This window comes from Megalobrama amblycephala, linkage group LG9, assembly GCF_018812025.1.
Source record: "Megalobrama amblycephala isolate DHTTF-2021 linkage group LG9, ASM1881202v1, whole genome shotgun sequence".
Classification (NCBI taxonomy): Eukaryota; Metazoa; Chordata; class Actinopteri; order Cypriniformes; family Xenocyprididae; genus Megalobrama; species Megalobrama amblycephala.
In genome coordinates this window covers 16,761,414-16,777,120 of record NC_063052.1, presented here as the reverse complement: position 1 = coordinate 16,777,120, position 15,707 = coordinate 16,761,414, and the positions used below count along the sequence as shown (strand labels likewise).

The 15,707-nt window shown below is 34.5% G+C and overlaps 1 protein-coding gene across 5 annotated transcripts in view; it reads left to right on the top strand.

Annotated features, from left to right (window-relative positions):
• Positions 1-13,664, top strand: part of septin7a (septin 7a) — a 59,831-nt gene extending 46,167 nt beyond the window's left edge. For 2 of the 5 annotated variants that reach the window (XM_048201879.1, XM_048201877.1), the window contains exons 9-15: positions 2,164-2,260; positions 4,534-4,585; positions 6,247-6,372; positions 6,860-6,880; positions 8,920-9,058; positions 9,475-9,620; positions 12,534-13,664. In XM_048201879.1, the coding sequence (XP_048057836.1) occupies positions 2,164-2,260; positions 4,534-4,585; positions 6,247-6,372; positions 6,860-6,880; positions 8,920-9,058; positions 9,475-9,620; positions 12,534-12,570 (618 nt within the window). In that variant the 3' untranslated portion in view covers positions 12,571-13,664. The remainder of the gene's footprint in view (positions 1-2,163; positions 2,261-4,533; positions 4,586-6,246; positions 6,373-6,859; positions 6,881-8,919; positions 9,059-9,474; positions 9,621-12,533) is intronic. The other 3 variants (XM_048201878.1, XM_048201881.1, XM_048201880.1) reach the window with 3 other exon arrangements.
• Positions 13,665-15,707: the final 2,043 nt, after the last annotated feature.

Sequence of the window (15,707 nt, the reverse complement as noted above, 5' to 3'; positions counted from 1 at the left end):
TTAGTAGGTTGTTTGAATGATTAGATACTGAAAAGGGTTAGTGTTCTGTTATCATTTACGTACCTTCATGTCGTTCTAAACCCGTAAGCCTTTCGTTCATCTTTGAAATACAAATGAAGATATTTTTAAGGAAATCTGAGCAATTTCTGTCCCTCCATTGACAGTTTATGCAACTACCACTTTGACGCTTCAAAAAGTTCATAAAGAGATCGTAAAACTAATCCATATGAGTTGAGCGGTTTAGTCCAAATCTTCTGAAAAGACTCGATCACTTTATGTGATGAAATATTTAATTTAAGCTTTATTTCACATATAAACATTCATCAACGCACACATCAGTTATGTTAAATCGAAGCTTACACCGTGTCCTAACCAGACGCGACGTGACAAGCGATAAAAGGTATCTTTTCCATGTTAATCTGAGTTTTTGTCCTAACCAGCTGCGATGGCGACACGCGAATATTCTATTTTAGAAATGGTTTCTATTTCTCCACGACGTCGCGGCTGGAACAGCAACACAAAGTATGGCAATGATAATATCAGGTACTGTTTATGTGCTTTATTTAATGTTAAAAGTGTCTAACGTGAGTTTGAATATCGTTCTGTGTTCCCAGCTTTTTAGCTGTAAAGAAAACAACACTAATTCACCTCAGATCTTGAAAATAAATGACACAAGAACGTTCAAACTGTCAACTCAATGCGAACAAACAACTGTATTCTATGACAAAGATTGGTTCAGTCACTCCATATGTACTTTAAATAATGTTTAAATTGTGTAATATTTATGAATTTTACTAAGTACTTCATTGTGTTCGCTGTGCTCTTGCTGAGAGAGCAATTGTTGTGTTAAGAACGATAGCACTCAGCATATATTAAATGCATATCTAAACACCGCTCCCAGCAGCAATAGTCAGAACAATAATTTATCATTGCACAACTATCTCTTCGGTTTAGCCCTGAGCAAAGAACTTCGCTGAGAGGATATCGGAGCCCTTACACTTTGTCCTGGTTTGATAACCAAGTATTTGATCCCATTGTTGTCTCAATCAACTGCAAGTGATGAGTTGTACTACATTTTGGATTCCCATTGGACCAAAGTGCTTCTCATGTATATTGAAACAATCAAGAATGGATGAGTCGAGAAGATTCATGGAGATTAGATAGATCGGATAAGTGTCATTATCGTTAACTAAAACTATTAAAAAGCATTTTTGTTAATTTCAAATGAAGCTAAAATAAAATGAAATCTAAATATCAGATGAAAAGCTTAAACTATATATGAAAAGTAAAATGTTGCCTTGGCAAGTAACTGATATAAGTTTAAGTAGATATATTAAAATTAAATAAAACTAAAACTGAAAAAAAAAAAAAAAAAAAAAAAACTACTAACAATGACTATAAAGGAAACTAAACTTAAACTTAAAATTAAAAATATAAGCCATGCAACTATAATAGTATATAAATAATACTAAAATGGACTGGATCATATTTACACCAAATCACATCTTGTTAGGACACAGTTTTTAAAGTAATGCTAGATCTGGACTAAGTGCTAAAGCACCACTATTAGAAAAAAAAATCTAGATATACTCACTAGTCAAGCTCACTAATGGACTACTTTGTTGTTGGACAAATTGACCATCCTGACCCTTTCCTAACACTTATGGACTGCTTTTGTGGAAACTCAGTCACTGTTATTTTAGTATAATTTATATACTATTGTAGTTTTTCTTAATATTTTTCTATTAAGTATTACATTTTATTTTTTAGTTTATTTGGTTTTAGTTATTTTAGTACTTCAATTAAACTAAAATGAGAGTCTGCTTGATAACAATCTGAAATAAAATAAGTTCAAGTCTTTTTATATTTTATTTCAGTTAATGTTTATTTTATTTCAATATATTTTATATAGTTTTAGTTAACGATAATAACCCTGCTCAGATTACACTTAACTACTCAAATGTTGGCTCTCTAATTCAGCCCATCAGGGAAATAGGTCAAGCAGAAACACACTCACTCACAGAACACATTATCGTCATTCCCCACCTCTCACACACACACAGACACATTAAGAGTCGATATCGGCCACCTGACATTCCCAGTCTCCCTCTCCCTCTAAACATGCCTGTATATTATATGTGCTTGTGTATTTGTGTCCCTCAGGATCGTCTGCCCCTGGCTGTGGTCGGCAGTAACACCATCATCGAGGTCAATGGGAAGCGTGTACGAGGGAGGCAGTACCCCTGGGGCGTGGCAGAAGGTAAGGGGTGAAAGGTCACCTCCCCTTGACACAGCAGATCTTTCCCATAACACAGCAATGCTGAGTCTGAGAGATGTGTGTATAAGCTTAATGTAGTTGTTTGGCTTCATTAGTGTTGTATGCCAAGACTATTGTTGCCGTCCCATAACCTTTGTTACGGATAGTAATATTGTGCACATTGAATATGATAAAGCAGTCCATTTGACCAGTGACAGCACAGAAAGCTTTAACTTCTGACACATTCTGCAGATGATGTCTAGCCTCCAATGAATCATTCAGGATGGACTCTGCCAGCGACAAATATAAATCATTTCTGTTCATAAGAGCATTAAAATAACTTGCAATTATCAATGAATACCAGCAATAATGATTTTCTTTTTGATTACATCATAATGGCATTCATTATATACACATCATAGTCAGATGGCTGGGATGTCGGATAACTGTATTAAACTTGGCTCAGGATTCTTTTTTCATAATTGTATTTATTATAATTTTATTTCTAATTTAATTCACAGTTTTCCAAACTGAACTGGAACTTGGATAATTAATTACCTTAATAATTAATTAAATTATAAAAATTTTAAATTTAAATAATTCTAAATCTAATAAATAAATCAATAAAAATCTAAATAAACCACTAAAAAAATTGAAATATTAACTTAATATAGTATAAATAATAAATATAGTTTAGAGATCCTTTTAACAGCTTGTGGTCCTTTCACAATCCCATCAACAATCAAATAGTCAATAAAAAGGAACCTTTCATCACTTTATTTTTGTCAGAAAGAACATTTCCGCTGATAACTAATGCCATGTTTTTGCTGTAATAAAAAATTTAATGTTTTCAGTTCTGAACTAAAGTGCTGGTCAATGTCATATTTAGTATTTGTGTACTATTTTTTTAATTAGCTTTTAGATTTGGGTGTTTATATTTTCATTTTATGTGCTTTTGTTACTTATTATTTTTTAATATTTCAAAATAATTTTAATTTATTTTTATTTCAGCTTTTAATTTTTAATTAGCAATATAGTTTTGGTTTCAGTTAACATACACTGTATAACAATAGTATAATAATATTGGTGCTAGTTGATTAAAAAAAATCCTCTTACAGAAATTAAAGAATAAACAAGTGACATTTAATAAATGAAAGACATAATGAAGTAATTGTCTTCATAGCATGTTTAGGGGTCATGTGATCAACACTCTAGGGTGTGCATTGGGTCTGCAAATCTGCAAACAGGAAGTGAGTGTCTTTTGATGTTTCATCGAGAGCTCCTGTAGGGCCTGTCACATGATATGCTGTAAACCAACAGTATGAAATATGACCATGAATGAAGCTTTGTAGATGAAGGTCCAGTGACGCTTCAGAGCTCATGCATTTCAAGCAGAAGATCGGGATGCTGATTTGACTGTCACATCTGTTCACTCACCAAATCAGTTTGGCTGGAGCTGATGCCAGGGTGGACTTCCTCTTCTTTTCTAGACTTTCAACCTCTGATAACACCAGAGTTGTTAAGCCAAATCCTCTCAAGCGACCCGTACCGCGAGCAGGGTTATTGTGTCTGAGCTCAGAGTTTACAGTTGTCAGCTCTAGACAGAGTGTGATCAGGAAGGCCATGAGTTTGATTGCTGTATTTGAAACCAAGGGTTATCTGTTTTAAGAGGGAGAGTTTTGAATGCCTGAGATACTTTTAGCAGCATGTAAGCACACAGATGGCATGTGGTTGGGAAGTAAGGAGAGGTCTGCTTCATTCATTCGATAAGTGACGCACACGCAGCAGGAGACACAAGTCGGTGCCAGATTGGGTGCCACCTGCTGGTCAGTTTATACATTACAGTAGCACAGTAATGATCAATGCCAATTTGTGCCTATGGGCCATTTCAGAACTTCAGTTATCAAAGGATTTTGTTTGGTTTACTTAGTTTGTTTTGTTTTAAATGAATAGGTTATTTTTGTTTTAATTTTTGTTTAGTTTAGTTTGTTTTTGGTTGTTTTTATGTTCTGTGATTTTTAGTTTTTTCGTTTGTTTGTTTGGTTTTTCTTGTTTTTGGTTTATCTGTGCATTTTATTGGCCTTTAAAGCATGCAATTTTTCCTTTCATCTAGGTGTATAACTTTCAAAGAATGATACTGTGCATTAAACTGAGTGTGAATTATTTATTTATTTGCAAACTTTTGTTCCATATATTTCACATTAGGAAGTGGTGGATATTGTAGTGTAATGTTGTCTCTGTTTCTTTATTCACTTTAATACTTTTCTTGTTTTTAGTGGAGAATGGAGAGCACTGTGACTTCACTATCCTACGAAACATGCTCATCAGGTATATAACATAAATCTACACCAGCACTAATACGTGATGATGGAGGTGGAATTCTCATAATTTCTCCAAACTGTCTTTTCAAAAACATCATTGTTCATATTATCATATCATCATAGATTCATCTGTTTCCTTCTTTAAAGGTGCCATAGAACACATTTTCACAAGATGTAATATAAGTCTAAGGTGTCCCCTGAATGTGTCTGTGAAGTTTCAGCTGAAAATACCCCATAGATTTTTTTTAATTAATTTTTTTAACTGCCTATTTTGGGGCATAATTAAAAATGCGCCGATTCAGGGTGTGTGGCCCTTTAAATCCTCGCGCTCGCGACTGCCTTAAACAGCATAAACAAAGTTCACACAGCTAATATAACCCTCAAAATGGATCTTTACAAAATGTTCGTCATGTATGCTGCATGCATGCATGCATGCATCGGTTCATGTGAGTATAGTATTTATTTGGATGTTTACATTTGATTCTGAATGAGTTTGATAGTGCTCCGTGGCTAAAGCTACATTAGCAACATTACACACTGGAGAGATTTATAAAGAATGAAGTTGTGTTTATGATTTAAACAGACTGCAAGTGTTTAAAAATGAAAATAGCGACGGCTCTTGTCTCCGTGAATACAGTAAGAAACAATGGTAACTTTAACCACATTTAACAGTACATTAGCAACATGCTAACAAAACATTTAGAAAGACAATTTACAAATATCACTAAAAATATCATGATATCATGGATCATGTCAGTTATTATTAATTATCCATAATATAAATAATCAGTTATTATTATCCATCTGCCATTTTTCGCTATTGTCCTTGCTTGCTTACCTGCACAGCGTCTGTTGATTCAGCTGTGCACAGATCCAGACGTTAATACTGGCTGCCCTTGTCTAATGCCTTGAACATGGGCTGGCATATGCAAATATTGGGGGCGTACATATTAATGATCCCGACTGTTACGTAATAGTCGGTGTTATGTTGAGATTCGCCTGTTCTTCGGAGGTCTTTTAAACAAATGAGATTTACATAAGAAGGAGGAAACAATGGTGTTTGAGGCTCACTGTATGTTATTTCCATGTACTGAACTCTTGTTATTCAACTATACAAAGGTAAATTCAATTTTCCATTCTATGGCACCTTTAATACACTTGTGTTCAAAAGTTCGAGATCTATAGGATTTTTAATGTTTTTGAAATTAGTCTCTAATTAGTAACCCTAACCCACCAAAGCAGCATTTATTTGATCAAAAATACAGTAAAAACAGTAATATTGTGAAATATTATTACAATTTAACCCTCTGGAGTCTTAGGATGTTTTTGGGCCCTGGAGAATTTTTGACATTTGTGCTTTTTTTCATTTGCTTATAAACATATTAATAGCTAAGGTCTCATTACACTGTATTCAGCACAAAATGGGCTACAATAATATGTGAGCATCATGTACATTTTTGTTTGTTTTTTGAGAAAATAATGTTTATGCTAGGTTAAACTTTTTAAGTCACTGAAATAAGGCTATATAACACATAGTAAACATTTGTTCACAAGATTTTTGAGAACTGGATCTTGTAGCCCAGAGTTTTTTTCTTAAACGGTCTGAGTTGAACATGCTGTGATATGAATCTGTCAATTATTTGTTTTATTGCATCTCCTCAATCATAGAACTCACATGCAGGATCTGAAGGACGTGACCAACAATGTCCATTATGAGAACTATCGCAGTAGGAAGCTGGCTGCTGTCACTTACAATGGCGTAGACAACAACAAGAACAAAGGCCAACTCACAAAGTGAGTGTTTTTCACTAATACAAGTTTGTGAGTCTATTTTAAACCATTATTTAAGTGTACACCAACATAACCAGTACTGTTTCCTGATGTCAGTCTACTGTACATGAAGCAGATCACCATGGTGTCAGGTCTGTGGTTATAATATGGCGGTAAAGAATCATTGTGTAAACCAGAGTGTCTGGACCCCAAAGCTAGACTGACACATGCTAATGGTGCGGAAGTCAGCGCCGTGACACTGAACCGATCAACACATCCAGGCTTCCTAACAGCCGCAGCTGTTCACCCTCAACACTAACCCTCAAATACAGTCCAAACGCTCGCTAACCGGCCATTCACATCCATCCTCACGCGTGTACAGCTCTGTCTAAAGAGTCCCCATCTTAACCAAAGCATAAGAGCGGCCAAAAAGTACAGCTGCTAACGTTGTTTTTCTAACACATGATGCACTGTGAGCATGCTAAGTGTGTTGTGTGTGTTTTTATTTTAGATCTGACACAGTTGAAGGCATGTAAGTGTCATGCACAAGTTCACATTTGTCTCGTCCTCTCCTCTCCTCTGCTCTCTGTTTTCCCCCTTTCTCCTTGTTTGTTCAGAGTCAGGCATCCAGCTCAATGTTCCTTATTGTCTGTAACTGCAGTTCCAGCTTTGCGTTAGGAACATTGTCAAACCTCTGTTCTGTAGTGTTGTACTTCCTTTATTTAACTGAGGTTTATCCTGCTTTCCATTAGCTGGCAGTCTTGATACAAATTTAAAAGGATTTCTTAAGTTAGTATAAGAAGCTGGGTAACTCTGGACATGTTCATGGTAAACTGTCTTGGATGCTGCCTGACGGGAGCTAAGACCTGTACATACCAAATTTTTGGCACAGCATCATTTTCAAATGAGAAACGTGTGTCCATATGAAGAGTTCAGATGCAAAAACCTCTGTCTGACATGTTTGTTTTGTTATTTGGGAGCTGTTTAGCTTTTGTTTTGGAGCAAGTGATTTTTGTTTTTGTTCTGTTTTTTATTTTTTTTTTATCTTTAATTTATCTGTGGGTTGTTTTTTGCACTAAAGCACGTCAAAAAGTGCATTTTTAATTTTAGGTTCCTACACGGTTTGGAAAAGTATGGAATTTGATTAGAGTAATTTCCAGGTCTGGATAAGTGAAAATCGTGTTTCCAGACTATTTCCCCCTTTTCAGCTTTCTAAAATATATAATTAAGAATTTATAAAAATTAATGTATCATACAAGCTGAGTGATTTCATGGCAAAAGTTTAGTGATCATTTAGTGACTGAATTCAAGACACACATTTTCATCATGCAAAACTGTTTATTTTTACCATAAGTGAGTCTCTTTTGAACTTCATGCAGACTGTACTTTGCTGTTTGATTGTGCCACATAAAACCATATTTACATTATCAAACTGATACATCAAAGGTATATATATTATCAGTTTATAAAGTGTTTTAGGTTTCTTCTCATCAAATGAGAATATTATTACTTTGAGAAAACCAATTAAATAAAAATATTTACAGATGACTGCACTATGTGACCCTGGACCACAAAACGGGGTCATTTTTTTTGTTGAAATTGAGATTTATACATCACCTGAAAGCTAAATAAATAAGGTTCCATTGATGTCTGTCTGGTTTGTAAGGGTGGGACAATATTTAGTCGAGATACAACTATTTGAAAATCTGGAATCTGAGGGTGCAAAAAAGTCAAAATATTGAGAAAATCGCCTTTAAAGTTGTCCAAATTAAGTCATTAGCAGTGCATATCCACTCACAGAAATTTACAAATATCTTCATGGAATATTATCTTTACTTAATATCCTAATGATTTTTGGTATAAAAGAAAAATCAATAATTTTGACCCATACAATGTATTTTTGGCTATTGTGTACTGTTTTTGTGGTCCAGGGTCACATATACCAAATATAAAGCTGAAAATAATGCTTAAAGAACCATTTATATCAAATATGGTATGGAAAAATCTACAGAGTTCTTTGGAAATTTGAGTGTGGAAAATTTGTGGAATTTTGAAATGGAAAATGTGTAGGAACCTTGTTTTATCCAGGTGTATAACTTTTGTCCAGAATATAATAATAATGTGCATCAAACTTAGTGTGAAGGATTTTCTTTTGCTCCATATGTTCGCATTAGACTTGGTATGTACAGGCTTTCGTCCTCCGTAATTCAGCTCCGGACTATCTGGATATGATCTTGACTTGTTATTTGTATGTAATTTTGCAGCCCATGTTAATTGCCTGGTTAATTTGCTCTCATTGTTTGTTAAGTGACTTTGGCTTTGTGGCTCCCTGTGCTATCTGAGCGGTGTTGATCTTGCGGCCTCACACTAACACAACCGCAGTTCAGCCTACTAACTCACATTCCTCAGACAACTGCACCGCACTGGGTCCTAAAACCTCTCCCACCAGGGTCCTCTCTTCCACTACTACTCTTTTGTTTGTAAAACTCAAATTTTTTTGATTAAACAGTCTAATGAATGTGTTTGTGCATCTGCCCTTGCGCTGCTTTTGCGCGTGTGTGTGGGTGTAAGTAGGAGCCCCCTGGCACAGATGGAGGAGGAGAGGAGAGATCATGTGGCAAAGATGAAGAAGATGGAAATGGAGATGGAGCAAGTATTTGAGATGAAGGTCAAGGAGAAGATCCAGAAACTCAAAGACTCTGAGGCAGAGGTACCATCTCACACGCACACACCCAATATATATACTTCATATTTGACTGAGCTACTCAAACTGTTTCTGCAGTATGTACACTGTGCACAGTATGCAGATTTTTTTGGATAAGATACTGGGTGTACTACATTATCCTACAACGCAATGGGTTTCAACTTTATATTTCCTGTATGATGAATGAGTGATATCAAAGACCATTTTAGCATTATTTGATCTGACAACCCAAGACATTTTTCACAGAATTTCATTAATATTGCACATTAATTGTATTTTCAGAATGATATCTGAGTTTAATGAGGTCATATGACAACAATGTACTGTAGCATCACTAGCGTACCGCTGTTTCAAAGACATATTATGCTGTATACATCATAAATGATTGTTAGTAAATCTGGTGGGGTTTTTTGTTTATTCAGCTACAGCGACGTCATGAACAGATGAAGAAGAACCTGGAGGCCCAGCACAAGGAGCTGGAGGAGAAGAGACGTCAGTTCGAGGAGGAGAAGGTCAACTGGGAGGCCCAACAACGCATGCTGGAGCAGCAGAAACTGGACGCTTCCAGGTACACACACTTTTACAAAACTACAAGCAACTAAAACTAAACCAAACCTTAGCCCTAAAATAAGTACATGATGTTAATTAAAGTGCCTCTATTATGCTTTTCAGATATTAGCTTTCATGTAGTGTGTATTATAGCTGTTTGTGAATGTAAAATGTCTGCAAAGATCAAAGTACACGACAAATGAGGAACCTTTTCATAGTTCCTATAACTAATGGTGGAAGTACTCACTTTTTGGAGTGTTCACACTGCAGGAACTGGGAATGATTTTAGTTTTAGGACGCCTTTTTGGGGAACTAACTTAGCTCCTACTCTAGAGTAAAGTCTAACCCAGCACTATACAGTCCCTCCAGAAAAATGCGATTATGCGATCGCCTGATTTAATTTATAATCAGCCAAAGTCCGCATATTTATGCGGGTATCGCATTTTTTCAAATACGCCGCACTTTCGCTGCATAAATTGCCAATTTCAGCAAGCAAAATATGCGGGGCTAGCGTGATTTCATAATCCCTGTATTTTCATTGCAAAAAAGTCACATATCTTAGCAGAAAGTTGAAAAATGTTGCGTTTACTTCACACAAGTAAAGCGCCATTATTTTCCCCCCATTGCCATGGGAACCTTATGAAGTGAAGTAATCACGCGACGTGAACATCATCTGCAAACCCCGCGGTGAAACCACGATGAAGCACGCAAATCATTCTCATTTGCCAACAAAAATAGTGCAAAAGACTGTTGATGCAACTTTACAGTTGTAAGATTGCACTTTTTTGTTACAGAACAGTACCAAAACCTTACAGTTGTAAGTATATTAGTAGTATGTCAAATAATTTACGTTGCAGTAAGAGATTGCACTTTGTGCATTGGAAGCACTTTATTTAACAGAAGATGTCTGTTTTGTATAGCTACCTCTGTAAAACAGGAAGCACACATTTTATTTTTTTATATTTTATTTATTCATTTTTATAGAAGTTGTTGAATATTCCTTTTGTAAAGCTACAGAACTTGTTTGACTCAATGTTTTTTAAGTTTGAGCCATGTGTTAATTAAGGTCTGAAATAAAACAGAATGAGAACTTATATATTCTGTGATTTAGTATGCTTGCTTATCATAGGTAGTAATAAGAAATGACTCTTTACATTAAGGTAGTAGCCTAGTGAGAACAGGGTGTTGGGGGAATCATCGTCAAACCGCAGTTTTTGCAAGTTCCCGCAATTTCATCGCATAAAATTGCAAAAATATCCCGCATATTCCATCGCATTTTTTAAGAAAACGTGCCGCAAAATCAAGGATTTTTGCTATAGGAACTATCAGTGACATAAGTGTCATTGATTGACCGAACGCATGCGAAACACTTTTTAAAAAGCAGCGTGAAAACAGTTTATAGCCTATATATTTACTCCTTGAATAGCGATAGATGGACCGATGCTGAAGTCCTGGCACTTCTCAATATTTACACTAAGAAGGAAATCCAACATGACTTTGAAGGGACCAAGCGAAACAACATGATTATGTATTTCTGCTCAGCTAGCGACACTGGGCATCAACCACACGGCAAACGCTATAATACTTTTTCATATACCACTTATTCCTTTTGTTTAACAGTAGGGATCACCGATGGGATTTTTTTGGGGCCGATACAATTATTGGCCGATACAGATTTGTCACTTTCCTCTCTTATTTGAAATTTTGTCATCAAAATAGATTGATCATGTTTTAAATCAGCAAAGCTCAAAAACACCTGCATTAAAATATACTAGCAATTTTATTGCTGCATCATCAAAATAATTTCTAATGAACATCAATTGTATCCGTTTAACATTCAGCAGGCCTACATAAATACAACAGAACAAAATACATATGAAATAAACAGTGCTTTTTAGGTAGGTTTAACAGTTTTCAGGTACAGAAATAAAGTAAACAAATGTAAAATAACACTGCATATTCTTCACTGCATAAATTAAATACATATTAATGCTTTATTTTGTATACATTTTTATATTTTTTGTAAGTTTAAATATGTATAAGATCTGCACCTCCTTTACAAATGCGGGCCTCCTATTTTGATGGGCTTTCTAGTCTACGGAGCTATACTGGTAATGGAGAGCACGCAGTTCTTCTGAGATATTTTGTAGATTTAAAGTTTGTCAGTTTATTAAGCATACCCCAAAAAGGCTTGAGATCTGTATGCATTTGTTTACTGTTAGTTGTAATAAGTGTTTTGTGTGTATTTTTTCGCAAAGATGTTTCATCAGCTGAACAATCGGATTGTTGTTAAACAACATTACAATCTGTTGAACATACTTTGAATGTACTTTATTCTATCCCTCACAAACCTTGTTTTCATTCCTGTCAAAAATTAAAAATGACACTACCATGATTAAGGTCTGTTGATGTTGATGCCATTGTTACTGTTCGTATTATTGTGAATACAAGTGCTGAGGAAACTTCTGGTGCTGAAATTCAATATGGTAATGGACGTTTAGTTTCTGACATGCGCTGTAAGCGGTAGACCAATCACAACAGACTGGACCATTTGACTGTTTATCAGACAGTTTCAGAAACTGTCAGAAAAGTGGTGATGCTGCAATGTATATTATGTGTTTTACAGTGTTTTTTGTCCTTGGATACTTGTAAACATTATAGGAGACCTTCAAAACAAAATCAAAAGCCTTTAAAATAGCATATTGAGGCACTTTAAAATTACTCAGTACTTATTTGTGTAATTACATTGTAATAACAGCGCATTAAACAAAGTGGTATATTATTATTATTACTATTAGTAGTATTATATGCATGTTTTATTCATTTAATCATTTGTTCCATGTAATTAAAAATACTGTGCAATCCTTTATATTTTAAACTGACTGCTTTCTCTAATTTCCTTTTTTTTTTCTTCTTATTTTCAATCCTAAAGGACCTTGGAAAAGAACAAAAAGAAAAAGATCTTTTAAACCACTTGGACCATCACCATATTCTAGTTGCCAATTATACCAGCCTGGACCCTCAGTCAGTCTGTCGACCAAAATCATACATTTATATAAAGCCCCGTGTTTTGTTTTTTGTTAGGTTTTTTTTTTTGTGGGGACAGTGTGCCTCTGCACACCCCGCTGACCTGGAAACACTTAACACTGTCCACACATTATGCTCTTTTTCCACATCTAAAAGCATCGGTTCATTTACCAGACCTCAGAAACTGAGAGCGCAGAAGCGCACTTGATCTATAATGAATAAAAACAGAAACTTCTCAGAGATATGCAATGTTGTATGAAACTATAACCTCTTTGGGTCTGTTTTGAATTTGTAATATGTCAAATTCCCATCCTGCATCATATTTGTTTAGTGTTTTAAGATCCAGAGGTCACTTCCTCCTCTCCAACTGCATATTGATTGGCCACATCAATAAAACCTAAAGGCTGAATCTTACCTCAGGCATTTCTGTCCTTTTAAACAACTTTTTTGTGGCTTCTTTTCCCTTCCCGAAATGTTAAGCTCTTCCAATATTTGTGTAAATTAAATTATTTAGCCATGGACCTTAGCCATTCATGAATTGTTTCTTCAGTTACTATTATTTTGTCATGTTTAATTTGTTTCTCATATAATTTTCAAGTTCACTGTTTAAGCGGTAGCACATAGTCATCTACAGAGCGTTTATGAATGTCACATGATTTGTTTATGGATCCTCCTATAATGAAGTGCTGTATGACATTTATGCAAAGTCTAAAAAAAAAAAAAAATGGAGGATGCATCACACATTATGAAGCTTTTTTAAATGATTTGTTCATGTCTGTTGCCTACCGTCGGGTGTGTTTCCTGTTCTTTGTCATGTAAACTGACCCAGGAATAGTGAGCTGTCCTTCTTGGCCAGTTGTTTTTTTGTTTTTCTCTCTATAGGCACCGAGTTCCACCTGAGCTGGCCTCCCCCAATACCACACTTAGCTTTCAGTCATGTACCTCTGCAGCTTCTTTTATAATTTTGTTTCTCTTGTTTTGGTTTTTCATTTTTATTGTAAAAAGTCACAATAAACTTGTGATGATGCCATTTGAATAGTACGAGTTGCTTTGTTTTGTTTGTAAGCGATCAAGACAAACAAGATGCATTAACAGTTATTAAACAGTGTGTATATAGGCTACATCTATGCCATTGGCATCTATTGTAAGTGCATTTCATTTTGAACTGAGGAGTCAAATGTATTGTGGTATCTGACAACATGCTACAGAGGCTGCTCATTGAGTTCAGTGAATGCAAATTATAAACACTGAGTGTCATGTTCAGAAACGGGTTTGACAGGAAGGGGGCAGCAAATACCGCATGAAATGTAGGTCTGCCTTGGTGTCAACCTCCTATTGCTGTCTTGTGACTGAATTCGTCATTTGCTCATTCATATTTTTTTTTCCTTTTATTTTTTTTATTCAGCATTATATATAAAATTGCTTGACATTTCACCCACCTGATTTGCTTGATATTTCACTGTTGTCTCTTTCTGAATAATTAATATACTTGTTTAAAGGCAGTATTATTTAGTATAATTTAAATACTATTTTTTTTTTTTAATAATATTTAATTTTTTTATATATTTTCATTTTAAAATTTTAGTAATTTTGTGTCATTGTTTAAGGGTCATTGACGAATAAGGTCAAAAAATAATTAATTTTGAAATTTTATTAAGCGTTAACAATGAGATTGTGGTTTTTATAATCTTTTTTTTTTATTTTTATTTTTTTAACAAGATGGACAAAATTTGTCACCAAAAAAGTCATTTGGTTTAACCAAAATTTCGGTTTTACCGAATGACACTTTTGGTTATATCGAATGACGATATTTTCAAACGGTGCTGACAGGCTGATATCTAGCTAGCTTGCTAACAAAGGGACAATTAAACATTTTATATTTAGTAAGTTTTTAAAATATTACAACATTTTCCATGTTTTATAGTGGTTGTACCGAATGACCTGATGTTTCGGGACATGCGCAAGTGAAAACATGAATTTTTCAAATAGTTAAGAGAGTGTTACTTACTTTACTTCACGACCATGTGGTCCTTTGCAGGTGTCTGAATGATGTCACATCCTGTCACATGATATTGAACGCATGACTTGATCCAAAATGGTCCCTTTATATTGGTTACTCCGAATGACATCAATGAAATTCATTTTTCCAGACATTCTTTCTCATAACAAAGCAATGACTTCTGCACATAATTTTAATACCATTTTGCACTATGTTGATATATGATGTTATAAAATCATGCCAGAGTAAAAAATATATAAATTTATTACATTTTAAGATATTTTAATCACAAATGAAAAGGCTGTACTGGCCCTTGGATGGTTAAACAGAAAGATATATTTGACACTTCAAAATCTTTAAAATACCTTTTATATGTAGCAAAATATAATTAAAACCTTTTGGATTCAATAACAGAGATCCAGTTGTACTACCTTACATACTTTGGATGTCATATCTTTGTTTATTATTATTATTAAAGCCTTTGGACAAAAAAATACCCGTCACGTCATTGACCTTTAAATGTCTAGTTTTTTTTTTTTTCTTCAGTTTTATTTTTGTACATTAACTTCAACTAACTGAAATAAGTTTAAGGATTTTATTATATTTTATTTCAGTTAAAGTTTATTTTATCTTAACAAATGTTTTTTAATTAATGGTTTTAGTTTAATGAAAATAACGCTGCTTAAAGGAATGTTTCAGGTTCAATGAAAGTAAAGCTCTATGGACAGTATCTGTGGCATGGTCACAGAAAATAATGTTGATTTTTGGTTAATGTTAAAAATGCATGTACTTGCAATGGAAGAATGGGGTATGACAGTGCATATCCCAGGGGCCCACTAGGGGGCCTCAATAAATCTTAAAATCTTAAGTTATATTAACATAATCTTAATTAACATGCTAAAAAAAAAAAAAAGAAGATGTACAACGTTGACATAATATTGACATTTTTATGACTGCAGAAATACCCGAGGTAAATATCATCTTAGACACAAGGGCATTTGAATATTGTCTTGGACAATGGCAGGGCCTTGGAGTCAAAAAGGTTGAGAATCACTGTTTTCACATAGTTATGAGATCTTT